The sequence below is a fragment of the Eublepharis macularius genome, chromosome 2, assembly GCF_028583425.1.
Source record: "Eublepharis macularius isolate TG4126 chromosome 2, MPM_Emac_v1.0, whole genome shotgun sequence".
Classification (NCBI taxonomy): domain Eukaryota; kingdom Metazoa; phylum Chordata; class Lepidosauria; order Squamata; family Eublepharidae; genus Eublepharis; species Eublepharis macularius.
Window position 1 is genome coordinate 178,368,649 of NC_072791.1, and position 16,473 is coordinate 178,385,121.

Sequence of the window (16,473 nt, forward strand, 5' to 3'; positions counted from 1 at the left end):
AATGCAACATCAATAGTGAACACTTGGTTCACCCTTCTTCCTCTCTATCTTAAAAATTATGGACTGCAAGCACAAAAATAAGTGAAAATAAATTATTTAAACTACGCTGATTTTTTTGGTTTGTTTGGATGTTGTAGAAGTAGAAGTAGACTGGAATATTCGAAAGGCCTAGGAGGAGGCAATGAGCAGGGCTGCATCCGCTGTCATTATATACAAAGCTGAACAGCTCCCATGATGTTACCAGAGCTGCTGGGACTCTGTTTGGTTTGCTGTATGCCTCCTTGGTCCATCAAGGCAGTGAACACCCAAGGAACTTCCCATTAAGATAAAGGCACGGTACCTTTCTGCAGAAAAACGCAATGCACTCTTCTGCTATAAAACAGCAAATATAAAATTTGAAAAAAAAACCCGTTAGGTGTGCTTAAAATACATTTTTTCAAAACACAAAGCCTCAATATGGAAGGATTTGTTATCTGCTTATTCAAAAGCAGTGCTGTTCTGCTTCCATGAAAAGTAAACAAAAATAAATATAATCTATTGGGTGGTTATTTATAAAGATATATTTATAAATCTTAAATAACCACCCATAAATAAATAGTGCAGTGGACAATTGTTCCCAGGTGCCTGTTGGACAAGCAAACTCCTGGGGGGGGGGTCTCCTTTGCCTGCTGATCTGCCAGTGATTGACAGGAAGTAGCAAGCCTCCTGGAGGTCGCCTGTCACTGGTAGGCAGCCTGGGAACACGTGCAGTGTGTATGTTCCTGAGGGATGTGATGATGTTACTTCCTGAAGTGACATAATCATGCCAGCTGCGGGTGTGCTCCCTTGCTTTGCTGTGGTCAATTTTGGCCCCAAACAGCCCAGAATTAGCCCTTTGCAAAGCACAGGAGCATGCCAGAGGCAGGCACGATGTCATGACGTCATCACTAAAATTTTGGGAGTGTGCACACACAAAAATAAGTGCCAGCCCCCACCCCCGCCAAGCGGGTAAGGGGACCTGTCAATTCTAATCGAACAGAAAATGGTGTTGAATTCTAACATATAATTGAGATATAATGAAAGCTGCTCCCAGCCACAATAAAGTAAATATTTCTAGTTACTGATGTGTGAATCAGAATAAATAATAATTTAAGGATTATGTGATTGCTTAAAGTGCTGAAAGCATCAAATTTGTTGTACTTCTCATGATTATATTTACAATGTCTTGGATAAAATATTTCATCTCTTAGGGTGAACTGGTGACCAGATATTTTATACGTGACCTCGGTAGCTCTAGTATAATTGACTCTTTTTTTATATATCGACAATTCCTTCATTAAAACACACTGTTAAAATGAAACTAGAGAATAAATGTTTATCTGTAGTTAACTGCCAGTTATGAATATTTTATGTTAATGTATCAGCAGTGACACCTGTTAATCCCAATAAAATACCGTTTCTGCATGTCAGCTGAAAAAAATATTAAAATAGATTTATGCTTCATAACCATCTTTATTATTTTATTTAAAATCCATTGCTGTACTCTGTGGATCAATACGAAATCTAAACAAGTATTATTTCTTGGTCTTATCAACACCTTTAATCATACTCTACTACATTGCTAGGGACAGACAATGACTTGATGCTACATTCATTTAAGTTTCTAATATACAGTATAATAAATTTCTGTAGCTATGTGAAGCCTACCCATAAGATTTCCCCCTCTAGATGTTCCCTTTCTGGATTCAAAACTAAATAAGCAAAACTAAGCTTCATTCTTCTTTTGCACTGAGAACTTTTTGTACAGTAGCCTCAAGTGTAATTTATATTTCCTTTGGCACACCCTTAAAACTAGTAGAGGAGGGAGGGGTTGATTGGTAAATGACACAACCTTATTTGGGTCATTATGCATGCTGATGGTGAACAGATTGCAGAGAAAACAAAAATAGGCTTCAGAGTCAACTCACTGGCTAGGGAAATCCTTTCTTCAATTTGGTTTCATTAAACCAAACATGCTAATTCCCTTAAATGCTTAGTTTATTATTGCTAATGAAAATATGCATTAATTATCTAATAAGGCATATTATTAATATCATGAAATCAATCCTCCTGATATGCTGCAAGAGTAATGTAGATTCATCTCCAATCTAATATCCAAAGGGAATAATTACCTCCTGATAATTTTGTTTAAGGTGATCTTAAATTATTCTAAACAGTTGTCTCTGTAGGGGGAAAAAAATCACATGAGATTTAAGTGAAGGAGAAAGCTGACAGCTCCATTAATCTTAGCTGAGTGGACTCCTTCATCCACATTAGTCGTTTTAAATAGCATATGACCAAAAAGAAACCAACTTTTCACACTATAGCAAAGGTTCAAGGGCAGACTGTTAACTTGTTATTTGCAGAGTGTCTGTGACACTTTGGAAAGTTCTATGTGGTTTTCCAGCTATACATGCTGAATGGAAGAAAGAGCTTTCACATCTATACAGTCTATCACATTTACTAATCCAGAGGAGTTAGCCGTGTTAGTCTGTAGTAGCAAAATCAAAAAGAGTCCAGTAGCACCTTTAAGACTAACCAATTTTATTGTAGCATAAGCTTTCGAAAATCACATTCTCTTCATCAGATGCATAGTACAGAAACTGGTCAAATATAGAAGAGGAGGGGAGGAGAGAGAAGATGCAGTTGGGGGGGGAGAGGTTGCACCCTCCATCTCCCCCCCCCTAACTGCATCTTCTCTCTCCTCCCCTCCTCTTCTATATTTGACCAGTTTCTGTACTATGCATCTGACGAAGAGAACGTGATTCTCGAAAGCTTATGCTACAATAAAATTGGTTAGTCTTAAAGGTGCTACTGGACTCTTTTTGATTTTGCACATTTACTAAGGCAATGTATTTCATCTACAGAGGAAAAATAAGAAATCCCAAAGAATGAGAAAGCCAAATGTGCATCACAAACTGTCTCTACTTACCTCTTTTAATATTGCAAGACTTTTTGTCTGGCTGAAGAAGATAACCTTCCACACAGCTACAGGTGTATGATCCATCAGTATTTTCACAGGTTTGGCTACAGATTCCATACAGATTACATTCATTTAAATCTAAAGGAAACCATGACATTGCTTAATTATAAGAAAGTAACAAAATCAATAGAAGGTTTGTATTCTTTTGGTAATTATCAATCTATCTAACCATACATCTGAATAAAGATATACTTCTGAGTTTTAAGCTAAATTCTCCAAACAGTGCAGCCCAAATCAGCCTGGTGAGTGACACTGCCTGAAATAGCTGCTTTAAGGATTGATCAGAGAATAGGTCGGGGGGGACCCTTGTACCTCATACGAAGCATGCTTACCTTTATCTGTGTGTCCCTTACCCACTTAAGTGCTCCCTCCTCCAATTCTCTTAAGCCGTGAAAAAAATCCACCATTAGAAGTAAGATGGGTAGCGATAGTATTGAGACTCAATCAAATGATCTTTGAAATGACTCAACAATTTGGTGGGGAATCAGATATCCTTTCCCCCTTCCCTTTCCCTTTCCTTGGTCTGTAACCATCAGCAATTTCTGTCCATCTTCCTGTTACCTGGCTTAATTAATTTGCATGAACTATTCTATTTGCTCTGTGGGTCTCTTACTGAGTTTTCTCTGTTGTGTTTTTGACACATTACTTTTGTCACATTGTACTCTCATTTCATTCCTCTTATTTCAACACAAGATCTGAAAGATCTGTTTAAACTGTAGCAGCAGTGGGAGCATCGATGCAATACAGAAAGTTCATCTCCCTACCACATTAGAAAATATACATTAGAAAAAACAAATATACATATCTTATCTAGCTATCCTCACAATGTGGCTGCAAGTTTTTAGCTTTCTCACAGTGTGTCCTCTCCTAGCATTTGGAGCCAATTCTAATGGACAAAAACTCACCAATGCTCATTTCTATCCTGTCCTGTCACCAAGATCTCCCCTCCCCCCTCTCCTTAACATTAATCTTTACAAGATCTTTTAAGGTTAGATCCTAACTGTTTAGTTCTTGATGGCATCAGCTTAATGTCTGTATCACAAAATCTATTTCAAGATTAGTTTTTTTAAATATGCAACAGTAGTATGATAAGTTTACCTTGGCATGTTTTACCATCAGTGCCAACTTCATATCCATTTTCACAATAGCATGCAGTTCCATTCCTGAATACGGCACATTTGAACTGGCATTGCATTTGTTTGCATGCTGGTAACAATTCTGAAAAGAGAGATGACAAAATGCTAGCAGAGGAGATTTACTTCTTGTTTAGGTGTTGGTGGGAATGTAAATACATTTTACACCTGTTACAAACACTGGAACTCTAGGAAATGAGGACACTGAGGAAAAGGCTGCAACATAAGCTAATTAGCATTAACAAACTTTCGTGTGCAGACTTTCTAGTTACGTCTGGCACAGATTATATAAATTATGAGGCGACAGTCTTATGTCCCACCATAAACCTGAAATCTGAAATTGATTCCATCTCCAAGAGATGGAATCTACTCCAGGAAAGGTAAGGCAACATATAGCCATCTAACATTACATTTGAATTTGAAAGAAAAAGTAGAAAACATGTAGGTATCTGTTGGTTACAGGCAAAGTTCTCCCAAACACTGATAATTTTATACATTGTACAAGTTTTGCATATTCAAAAATTATTTTAAAAAACTGGCATTTTTATAAAAAAAATTGCACTGAAGTTTACATAACAAAATCACAATCATTTTTTTTTAATTGTAACATCTACCTTCTATTTAAATCAATAAACTTCACCATGTTTACAGAAAAGTACATTGGAAATCCCCATTGTGGTATTTTGCTACCTTTTTGTGACCTGTATATTGTACCTCCTGTAATGGCACCTTGCTATAAGATTGTGAAATTGCCTGTATTATGCTGTCTCCCTGCTTCTTGTGTTTTAGAATGGTTTTCACTGTTACCAAAGGTCTTAGATCTCTTCAGTTTGTCTTGTATTATAGGAAGGCTTAGTTTTAGATGGTAGTATAACATAATGGGGGAGGGGTGTTGTGAAGTAAAAAAAAAGAAAAAAGAGTCCTATATTCCAGATGAAACAGACACTTTCCTTAACCAGGAATAGAATTTATTTCTAATTGTAGAGTATTGATAAGTGTCTTGGTTTCAGAATAGGTTCATAAACTTGGTTGTTTCAAATTGAGTAGATCCTTAAATGTTTATTCAACGGCCCAGTCACAAAGATTAACTTCCCACTCAGTTGCTGCTTAGGCTACAAATATTATACACACTCAGGTACTAAAAGACCAATTTCCCTCAGCTTTTCACTAACAGAACAACAGAATAACTGTCTTCTCTCACTCACAGATTGCCACACAGGCTGAACCTGACAGACTCTCTGACAGACTGAATGCTTTCCCTTAGCAGTCTGGCTAAAAAACTGTGTTTCACTCCGCCCCCAGAGTACAGCTACCATTCAATTACAGAATGATTCACTCACCAATACGACCCCCTCCTTCTTACTTCAGAGGCCTGTATTTTTAACCACAGTAACAAATATCCAAAACTCCCAAATTAACCAGCAGAAACAAAACACAAAAAATTTATATGGCAAAACATCACAGCCATGGTTGTATACTTTCTTCCCATCCCTCTTCCTGGTATCAGTTCTTCTGTTTTCACAAGAAGCCATAGTAATGGGGTTACTTTCGAATAAAGCTATGGTTCACTGCTATGCTTCCTAACTAGGGTTGCCAGGTCCCCTGGAGCTCAAACCAGGGGACAAGGATTTTGGAGGGGGTGCACATTGGGGCCGTTTCCACACGGCTTACCACTGCTCGTAACAACCCGGAAGATCGAGCAAAAAACGCGGAAGATCACATTTTCTCACGCGAGATTTGCGCAACATCACGTGACATCGCACAAATCTCGCACGAGAAAGCGCGATCTTCCACGTTTTTTGCATGATCTTCCGGGTTGTTACGAGCAGCGGTAAGCCATGTGGAAACGGCCCGGGAGAACTTACGGGTTGTTACGAGCAGCGGTAAGCCATGTGGAAACGGCCCGGGAGAACTTACCTTGTGCTAGGGATCCCAGGTGCCTCCTGGTGGTGGGCAATCTCTCAGGGGTTTACCTGTTTGCCTGCATGCTGCACATGCTCCCAGCAGATGCAACAATGTCACTTCTAAAAGTAATATCATTGTGCCGGCTACAGGAGTGCTCCCACACTTTGTTTAGGGCCAATTCAATTAGATCAATGGGATACAGCAGGAGTTGGTTGGTGAGAAGTAGCTCAAATCAAAGCTTATATTTCTTTAGTGGGCAATCTCCTGGGGGCTTGCCCCTTTGCCCATTGATCACTGGCAATCAGTAGAATGTGGCAAACTCCTCAGCAATTGCCCACAACTTGCAGGCAACCCAGGAAAGTGTGTACCGGGCATGCTCCTGGCAGGCCACAACATCACTTCTTGAAGTGAAGTTATCGCACTGGCTGTGGGCATGCTCCTGCTCTTCACTGGGCTGAATTTTTGCCCCAAATGGGCTCAATTTGCCCCGTGCAAAGCACAAGAGCACATCCATTGCTGGGGTGATGATGTCACTTCCCAGAAGTGACGTCCTCACACCCCCACCAGGAGGGGTAGACTGCAGCTAAGTCCCGGGTCTCCCAACTTCCTACCAGGAGGGTATAGGGACCTGGGGACCATAGTGAAGATAAATGGGAGGCATGCATTCCCCCTAATAGATTACCACAATCCCTGTATGTAACTTTTGCAAGGAAAGTAATAAAATAAGACCTCTGTTATACCCTTGGGGATTCATCCTCACACAGCTGTTGCACTTGCAGTCAACAGGAACAAGATTTCTCAAAGTAACACTTTTGCTATTGGAATGCAATATTAGACGAGCAGTGGGCATTATTTTCTTCACTGTAGCATAAAAATGTGTTGCTGGATCAATGGAAAGCATAACCATCTGTGTCCAACAGAGTTTCCATGCTGAAAGCTTGTGAAACACGCAAAAACAATATGGTAAAAACCATCAGTATACAAATAATCTGATTCCTTTAACACACTATCTATCCCAGCTAAAGAGGCTAGAGTGTCAAAACGATTTTGGTTTACAATAAAGTGTCTTTTAATATGTTCTGACAGTTATTTTATTGTATTTTTTGCTGAAGGAAAATAAGAAATAAGCTGTAAGACTGCTGTTTAAAGAATTTGATCCTTTCATAATCTCTTGATATTTTACACAATTCAAAACTATCTGACATCTGCAGGTGGATTGTAAAATAAGCTTAGGATGCTTGGAAGAGAGAAAGATTCAGTTTGGCCAACAGCTTAAAAAAAATTAAGTATGTCTTGGGAAAAGAAATCTGGTTAGTACAATTTAACACTTGGAGTTTTTACATAACTCTACTTAAAGCCTAACTTAAACCCTAATCACTATTAGTAGGGGGCTATTTTCCTACAAGAAAAGAACCAACACTGGTTTGAGAAAGCCATTTTAGATTGTTGCTAGTAATCCTGCACTTGTCTTAAGTGTCTTAATTGTTACATTTTATAACTGGCTTTATACATAGCATTATATTTACTGAAGTGTTAATATTTCTTCCTTAGGGGAAAAAAGGGTCAAATCCACATTCACCCATTACCCACATGTTTATCGGATATCTTCCGTTTGCCTCCAATCCGCGATTTTTTCCTCTTCGTTCACATTCCTGCTTCCAATCCGTCTTTCTCGCGCGTCCCTCCGGTCACACGGCCGCTCGAAAACTGTTTTTTTGGGCGGGACCTTTTTTCCCCACCCATTTTTTTAAAAAAATTTGAGCGCACTTTTCCGTTATTTCGATCTTGCCTTATAAAGAAACATCATTGAAGATAATGATGCCTCTCTTTCCACCACTGACAGCACTGATGGCTCTCTCCTGTTTCTTTTTTGGAAATTTGGAAGCATGTGGGAAGCTTTCGTGGGCATTTCCTATGCAAGACAGTTCAGTGCCTGAATTTTACTGAAGTTTCACTTCCTTGGAGTGTCATTATTTCGATATCTCGTAATTTCAATATCACAGTAATATATATATATATATAAAAAAAACAGTTTAAAAGGAAGTTTTGCGAGTTCGTTCTGAGGATGGATTCACCCCAAAATGATTTTTCAAACTACCAGATTTGATTCAGAAACAGCATAATCAATAAATCCAATGCTATGAAGTCAAAAACAGTCTTTTGCAGACTACGGAGCACTTGCAAGTTGAATCAGCCAATAGGAACTCTCGGAATGGCCGGAGAGACAGGAAGGGAGGTGGTTTTTAAAAAAACCGTGTAAATTGCACATTGGCTCGTTCACGGCCACCGTGAAACTCCTGTTGAAAACCTGTGACCACATATTCGGGAGAAATGTGAATGAAACGTGTCTGTTTAATGAGGTAATGTGACCAGCACTCGGGATTGCGTGGGGAATGCGGGAAACATGCGACTTAGAATGAGTAATGTGGATTTGCCCAAGATGTCCTTCATAATATTTAAAATAGCTTTCTTTTTAATAATCATAAATGTTAGGATCATTTAAATTAGCATGCAACCTATTAATTATCCCCTGTAACAGTCTACCAAATCAAATATTTACATGGGATTTCCATCTAACAAATATCACGTTTCAATGTATTGGGGAAATTTTTCCAAGTTTTTGCAAAAAAATTGGTTCATTTCTTGTTCCTGGCCTGTCAAGCTTTTCATAAAGTTATCATCAAAATTTTGTCCAAAGTGAATGTTGAAGCAAAGTTAGTCACTAGTGATTAAAAATGTCAGAAGGATTCTGAACATCCACACCTTAACATATTTCTTCAAAACTGAAATACAAAACAGGGTCTTCTCCTTAAGTAGAATGTCTGAAAGATTTTGAGAGAAGGCATAGGAGTTGAAATGGAGCCAGGAATGCATGTAGATCTAAGAAATTTTCTTAGATGGTATCGAAGGATGAATATCAAACACATTTGCAAGCTGCTGCTGCTTGCCATTCATTTTTCAATAGGTTCTGCTCTGATGGCTACCATCAGCAGTGAATGTTCAAGTAGTACTTATCTTCCTGGGTCTTCTTCTAGTAACCACTGTCTAGTACAGCTTTCTCAGTGCTGGCAAGGAAGTGATGAGTCTTTCCACTCACATGTGACTGTCACAAGAAGCTCAAGACTTCCATTAAGAAGGTTAGGTGAAGAGTAAACCACTTTATCTCACAAAACACTAATACTCAAGGCCAGCAATAAAGCTTATTAGCAATAGATAGACAACAGAACTATACTTAACATGGAATTTAGTGCCACAAGGTGTGGTGCTGGCTACTGCTTCAACAGAAAAAGAGGAAAGCAACTAATGTCGGCCATTTTCTGCAACTGATGGAACAACAATAGAGGGAAATAGACCTGTGTTTCTTGGAGAAAGAGTTCCAAAGTTTTGATGCCATGGCTGAGAAAGCCCTTTTTTGGATTGCCACCCATCTAGAATCAGACGGCAGAGGTACTCGAAGCAAGGCATCCAAAGACGACCAAGGAGGACAGCTAGGTTCATATAGAAGAAAGCAGTCCCTCAGATATGCTGGCCTAAAGCCATATAGGACTTTAAAGATCAATACCAGCACTTTACATTGGACCAAGAAGCAAATTTGGAGCCACTATAGACAAAATAAGACTGGAGTGATAAGGTCTCTAAGATCCAGCACAGTCAACACTCTCTCAGCAATATTCTGTACCAAATGTAGCTTCCAGACAGAGGGCAGCCTTGTGTAGAGCACTTTGCAGTAATGTAATCATTAGCAGAGTGGAACTAGAAAACTATTGCAAACCCACTGAATTGCCATCATGCCCTTTTTGTGGGCTTCCTGGATCTATTTGGAGGGCCTTGTTTAGAAACATATGCCAGACTAGATGGATCCTTGGTCTGATCCAGCAAGACCCTATTTAAGTTGTTATGTTCAAGCCTCAGAGCTGAGGTTTCCTTCTAGAGTGCCTAAAGAGTGGCTTTGCAGTACTTTTCAATTTTTTCTCTCCTATGCTTTTATATGCTCTGCACATTTCTTCAGTAAAACCCATCAGGAATCTCTGACTTCCACTAAGCTGTGTTCCTAATTAAACGATCTAGCAATTTTATTTGCCAGTCAGTTCTAACTCTTTATTCTCACTCAATGAATCCACCTCTCATAACAAATTCTTTATTGATTTAAGGCAATCTCTCTCCGGGTTCATAAATCTGCATGTTTCAGGTGTTTTTCTTTTTAATAAAAAGAATAATTGGCAATCAGTTGTTTGCAGTTTAAAACACTTTATCTATTTAGTGATAATAAATAATCTTACTTTTGATCTCTTATTAGCCCACCCCATGACCACTCTGGGAGATTGAAAAAGAATTCCACCAGGAGAATTCCATTTAATTACTACCCCTTATGATTCTACAACAGAATAAGTATGACGTGCAAGCTAGATTTTGTTCAGAGCTGTCTTCATTTAGCTATAGTTTGCCTGAGATATAATAACTGTGTAACTTTTGACTGCTTTGTTACAATATAAGTAGTTTGGTAGGTTTGATTCACTTACCACAGAAAAAGCCTGCTTGGTGACCAGAATGTTTAATTACTGATAATTTATTCTATAAATTGATGTTTTAATTACATAAAATTATAACAGGAAGTAAAGTAACATGACAGGCAATAGGTTAACTGTCACGGATGAACTACCATAGTTTCACATCTAGTTAGGGATATGCAAAATGTGCACAGAAACTTAGCAAAGATTTCTCCTTTGCATCTCCATGCTCTTAGATGCCCATGGAAACTGTCTGGAATGCATCAGATACCACTTCAAACAACTGCTATTTATATATAATTGTAGTCACAAAAAGGTAGTTTCACAAACTGATATGCATTGCACACACATGTGAACTAATTTCTTTAGTTATGGTCCTGGATGAGAATGTGCCATTGAATTCATATTGTGCAATGGTCTCTCAGTACCACACAGTGGCATAGCATGGATTCAAGGCACCTGGTGCAACTCCTGGCCAGTGGTGCCCCTGTCACCATATGTGCGTGTGTACAGTGTGTGCACTCCCAGGACCGGTTGATGACATCACTTCCTGGAGGTGGCATAATTGCATAGAGCACGCCCACCTCTGGGAGCGCACCCACGATTGGGGCCGCTCGCCTCCCTGCCCATTACCTAGCAGCGTGCTTCCTGCCAGCAGCTGCTGCAGGAGCTGGAGGGCTAGCTCGGCGCCCAGTGAGCCGGCCGCCCTGTCAGTGCAGTAGGCAGCCAGGGTGGTGCGGGCAGTCTCCCAGCCCTCCCACGCAGCCGTCTGCGCTGCTGTTGCCAGCTCTGTGTGCTCCTGGCCAGCAGTTGCTGCAAGAGGGCCAGCTTGGCGCCTAGCAAGCTGGCCGCACCCTTCGTGCAGCAGGTGGCCAGGGCAGTGTGGGCAGTCTCCCAGCCCTCTGGTGCACACAGCTGCCCGTGCTGCCGCCTCCAGCTCCGCATGATCCCAGCCAGCAGCCGCACCTACCACCCTCTCTTTGGTGGTGCCTGGGGCAAGTGACCCCCCCTGCCTTGCCCCTAAATACAACCCTGGTACTACATTATTCTCAATGGGAAACTAATGTGGATGTACATCAAAATATGCACTCAGTTTAAAGCATTATACTGTTAACTGTATCCAGATTGTATCCTCACCAACTGTATCCCCACCAATAGAAAGTAAATTGGATCGATTCAGTGTAATTGTAGAACACTATCCATGATGGAAAATATACCTGGTAGATTACCACTGTATTCCTACTTCTTGTCATAATTGCAGCAAAGAGTATGCAAGATCAGGCAAAACAATACTGAGTTTTTTTAGCACCCTTGTGGGACCCTTAATTTGTATCCATGTATCCATATATAGTAATAATGTTGTTATCTAGTAGCAATATCCTGAAAACTCAGGTAACCAGGCAGTAGCAGCAGTATCCTGCCATAATAGGACCTGCCTTGGACTTACAGCCCAATCTGTTACCACCGACACACTGCTGCTGCTATCCAGTGAGTTCAGCCTCATGGCAGCAACCATATATCTTGAATAACCCTGACTGTGACACGTTGCTCCCACCCTCACAACTACAGGCGGTGCTTGTAAACCAGCGCTATGCTCGACTCCGGCGCTTCCCAGAATTTCACGGACCAGCAGTTTGCCTGCCAACACCACATCCCTCTGAGAGAGAAACCCGTTGCTGCTTTGGTGGAAGCCATTGATGGGCACCTGCTGAAATCCAGTCCGGTAACCCAAGAGACTGAGCCGGTGGAGATAGTCGTGGAAGGCCACCGGGACTGAGTCCAGTTCGACATAGTCTGCATGCCGCACTTCTCGGTAGTGCTGGGCCTGACCTGGCTCGTGGGCAGCAACCCACTCATCGACTGGAAGCGCCAGGTAGTCCAGTTCACAGCCATGAAACTGGATCCCACCCAGAAGCTGCTCGCCAGCACTGACGTCAACGCCCAGGAAACCTTGCTGCCGCCCCGGAATGCCAAGTTCGTGGACATGTTCAAGGAGAAGGGGGCTGATCAGCTGCCGCCCCACCGGGCGTACGACTGTGTGATTAACCTGCTGCCTGACAAGCCCCTGCCTACAGCCCGCCTCTACTCCCTGACCGAGCCAGAGCGCCTGGCGCTCCAGGAATTCCTGGCTAAGAACTTACAGCGGGGATTCATCTGGCCCCCCACCTCACCCACATCAGCACCAGTCCTGTTTGTGAAGAAGAAGGGAGGGGAGCTCAGACTGTGCCATGACTACCGGGCACTGAACCAGATCACGATCCGGGACCGCTACCCAGTACCCCTGATTCTGGGGCTCCTGGAGTGGCTCCGGGGAGCAACCTGCTTTACCAAGCTTGACCTGCACGGGGCACACAACCAGATCCGGATCCACAAGGGGGACGAGTGGATGACGGCCTTTGGGACTCGCTATGGCCAGTTCGAGTACCTCGTAATGCTGTTCGGTCTATGTAATGCGCCCTCGGTCTTCCAGAGGTACATAAACGACGTGTTCCGTGACCTGCTGGACCACTACGTCATCGTGTACCTTGATGGCATCCTGGTGTTCTCCCGGGACCCCACCGAACACCCCAACCACATCCGAAATGTGCTCCACCTGAGCTGAGGCAACATGGGCTGTACGCCAAGCTGGAGAAGTGAGAGTTTGACCGGGAAGAGGTGGAATTCCTGGGACACTGTGTTTCTGCCCAAGGCCTATGGATGGACCCAGCCAAGGTAGAGGCCGTGCTCTCCTGGCAGGCCCCCTGGAACCGGAAGGACATTCAGCGGTTCCTGGGATTCGCCAACTATTACTGGCAGTTTATCCCAGGGTTCGCTGAACTGGCGGTACCACTGACCCAGCTCATTAGACCCTGAGTCCCCTTCGCTTGGTCCCCGGCCGCCCAGAGGGCCTTCCAAGCCCTAAAGCACTGCTTCACCCCTGGCCCTATCCTGTGCTACCCGGACGTCAACCGGCCATTCATCATCGAAGCCGATGCCTCTGACACGCGCCATCCTGGCACATCAAGACTCCCCTGAAGGCCCGCTATGCCCCTGTGTGTACTACTCTCACCAACTCATGCCGGCAGAGTGCAATTACACCATCTGGGAGAGAGAGTTGCTGGCCATCAAGGCGGCCTTCGAGACCTGGAGGCACCATCTGGAAGGTGCACGGCACCTCATCATGGTGCACTCCAACCACCGCAACCTGGAGCATCTACAGACCGCCCGGAACCTGAACCAGCGCCAGATCTGGTGGGCCTTGTTCTTTGCCCGGTTCCAGTTCACCATCCGCTACGTCCCAGGTGCCCAGAATAAACAGGCAGATGCCTTGTCCCGAGAAACCTGAGTTCGCCCAACTTGATGAGAAGGAGCCAATAGTCACCGCCATTCTTCCGCCTGAGGTCTTCACTGCGACGGACGAGCCGGCGTCCCTGAGACTCCAGATCCAGCGTACCCAGCAGGAAGACCCTTGGGTCCAGAGCATCGTCCAGAGCTTTTGCAACCCGGCCCAAGCAGACCCACCCGGGTACCGTCTCCAGTAGGACCTCCTCACGCACAATGACCGGATCTACAGGCCCCCGGGCTCCCTGCGTCGGGAGGTGCTGCAGCTGGTGCACCTCCTCTCCCGTGAATTCTAATGGCCTCAGGTGCAGGGCGATGTAGTTTGTTATGTGCAAATCCTGCGAAGTGTGCCACCGTGCCAAAGATGTGCCTAGGAAACCAACTGTCCTGTTTCAGCCCCTGCCAACCCCAAAAAGACCCTTGGAGTCAGTTTCCTTAGACTTCATCACCGACCTTCCCCTGTCGCGAGGACACAGTCATAGTGGATCTTCTCACCAAGATGGCACACTTTGTACCCTGTCCCGCGCCACCCACGGCTACGAAAGTCGCCCACCTGCATTTGCACCATATCTTTGGCTCACACGGGATCCCTCAGCACCTGATCTCGGATCGAGGAGTACAGTTCACTTCCCACTTCTGGCAAGCCCTCCAGGCCCTTCTGGGCACCCACATCCACCTGTCGTCCTCGCATCATCCACAAACCGATGGGCAAACGGAGCGGACAAATGCCACATTGGAGCAGTACCTGCGATGCTACACCAACTACCAACAGGACAACTGGGCCGACCTCCTACCCTTGGTGGAGTTCACGTACAACTCCATTCACTCCTCGACCCGGCAGACTCCTTTCCTGGCCAATTATGGGCACCACCCCCGGTATTTCCCTCAAGCCACCCCCGAGTCCACTGTAGCGGCAGCAAAAGCCTTTGTACAGGAACTCCAAGCCTTGCACCAAGTGCTACGAGAGCAATTGGACCACGCCAAGCAGGCATACAAGGCTGCTGTGGACTGTCACCGTCGGGAAGGGTAGATCCTGGGGGTGGGCGACACTGTCTGGATCTCCACCAGGCATATCCGGTCCCAACGTTCTTCTCAGAAACTGGACCATCAGTTCATCGGGCCCTACCGGATAGTGGAACAGGTCAACCCCATGGCGTTCCGCCTTGAATTACCTCCAACCCTCCGGATCCACCTGGTCTTCCATCGATCCCTGCTCACCCCAGCGATGCCCCCGCACCCGCTCTGCGACCAGCCCCCACCGCCGCCACCAGTACTGGTGGATGGCCAACAGGGGGGATCAAATCAATGCCAGGTGTTTTACCAAGCTTCAAAGATTCGATAAGATGCTTCACTTCTGTGGGATTCACTGGCTGCCATTTTGGAAGGGTACTAAGATCTACTGTCTGATAATTACTCCCTGCCAAATTTCTATACAAATCCTTGTAGTGTTTTTCCCATAGTTCTGGTGCTATTATGGTGTCTGTCATCTTATGAGCACTGCCTGAGTGTTGTACAATTAATCTCCAAAATAGGGTAGAATTATTGTTCTTTGTTGCCTGATTTAATTGTTCCCATGCAAGGACAACCGCCTCCTGCTTTTTTCCTTTGAAGAAGTTATTTATACTGTTATTTTAAAGGTTACTGTCCCTGGTTCGTACCTATAGCTAAAACGCGGAGTTTTTTACTTTTCTACATTCGTCATCAAACCAGGATTTATTAGGTCTCTGGTTTACCCTTGTATTCTTGGTGTTTGAGCCGTTCAGGATTTTTTGAAATTCCTCAAGCAGAGAGTCGTATTCGGGTGAGTCAAGATGGCAAAGACAAGGTAACGCTGTTGAAAGCTCCCCTGTTATCCGGTTAGAATTCTCTTTATCACAGTTCTTTACTGAACTGACTTTTTTATATTGTGGTTGGGAACTGGCTGAAGCCCTGGCCAAAGCTTTAAAACAATAAATCTGAGTAGCTGGCCTGGCTAGGAGTTCAGAAGCTCAGACCAGGAAGCATGGGGGCTGGGAAGCGCCCACGAGATAACGAAGATAAGGAAGATGTTGTCAGGGCTTGCCGCGGCTGCCACTGGGCGTGGCACTGGGCGGTCTGCTCCTGACGTCACAGGGGGGCCAGGGACTCTGCAGAACCCTGCTCTGTGGAAGGAGGGGCGGTATACCTCACCCAGACTCCCTCTCAGTCCACTCGCTGGCCTGCTCAACCTGGCCTGCTTACCCTCTGCATCTTCCTTCATCTCCTCCTTCCAGAACTCTCCTCCAAGCCACCACCCTTGCATCCTACTGCTCTCACTCCACATCATCACTCCTCACTCACACCCACCACCTCAGAGCTCTTCCTAGCCACCTTATATAGGGCTTCCTTTCCCCGCCCCGCCCTCCTTCTAGGCTTGTTCCCTCTCCTGACTTGGCCCAGCTGTGCCTTCCCTCAGGTGTTTCCCTCCTACCACTAATCCCTTCTTGGCTTCCTTGCCTTGCTGGCAGGGTGGGGTTGAATGCGAGCCATCCCCAGCTGAGGTCTCCTTGGCCTTGCTCACGAGGAGCTGCCCCAGCCGGCTTCTGTGCTGCTGAGCCTGCCTGGCCTTGCTCGCGAGGAGCTGCCC

The 16,473-nt window shown here is 44.3% G+C and overlaps 1 protein-coding gene across 1 annotated transcript in view; it reads right to left on the reverse strand.

The window, feature by feature from the left end:
* LRP1B (LDL receptor related protein 1B) overlaps positions 1-16,473 on the reverse strand; it is a 1,076,743-nt gene that overhangs the window by 700,497 nt on the left and 359,773 nt on the right. The window contains exons 4-5 of the mRNA XM_054970106.1: positions 4,100-4,219; positions 2,951-3,079 (exon numbers count right to left, since the gene is read on the reverse strand). Of these exons, the coding sequence (XP_054826081.1) occupies positions 2,951-3,079; positions 4,100-4,219 (249 nt within the window). The remainder of the gene's footprint in view (positions 1-2,950; positions 3,080-4,099; positions 4,220-16,473) is intronic.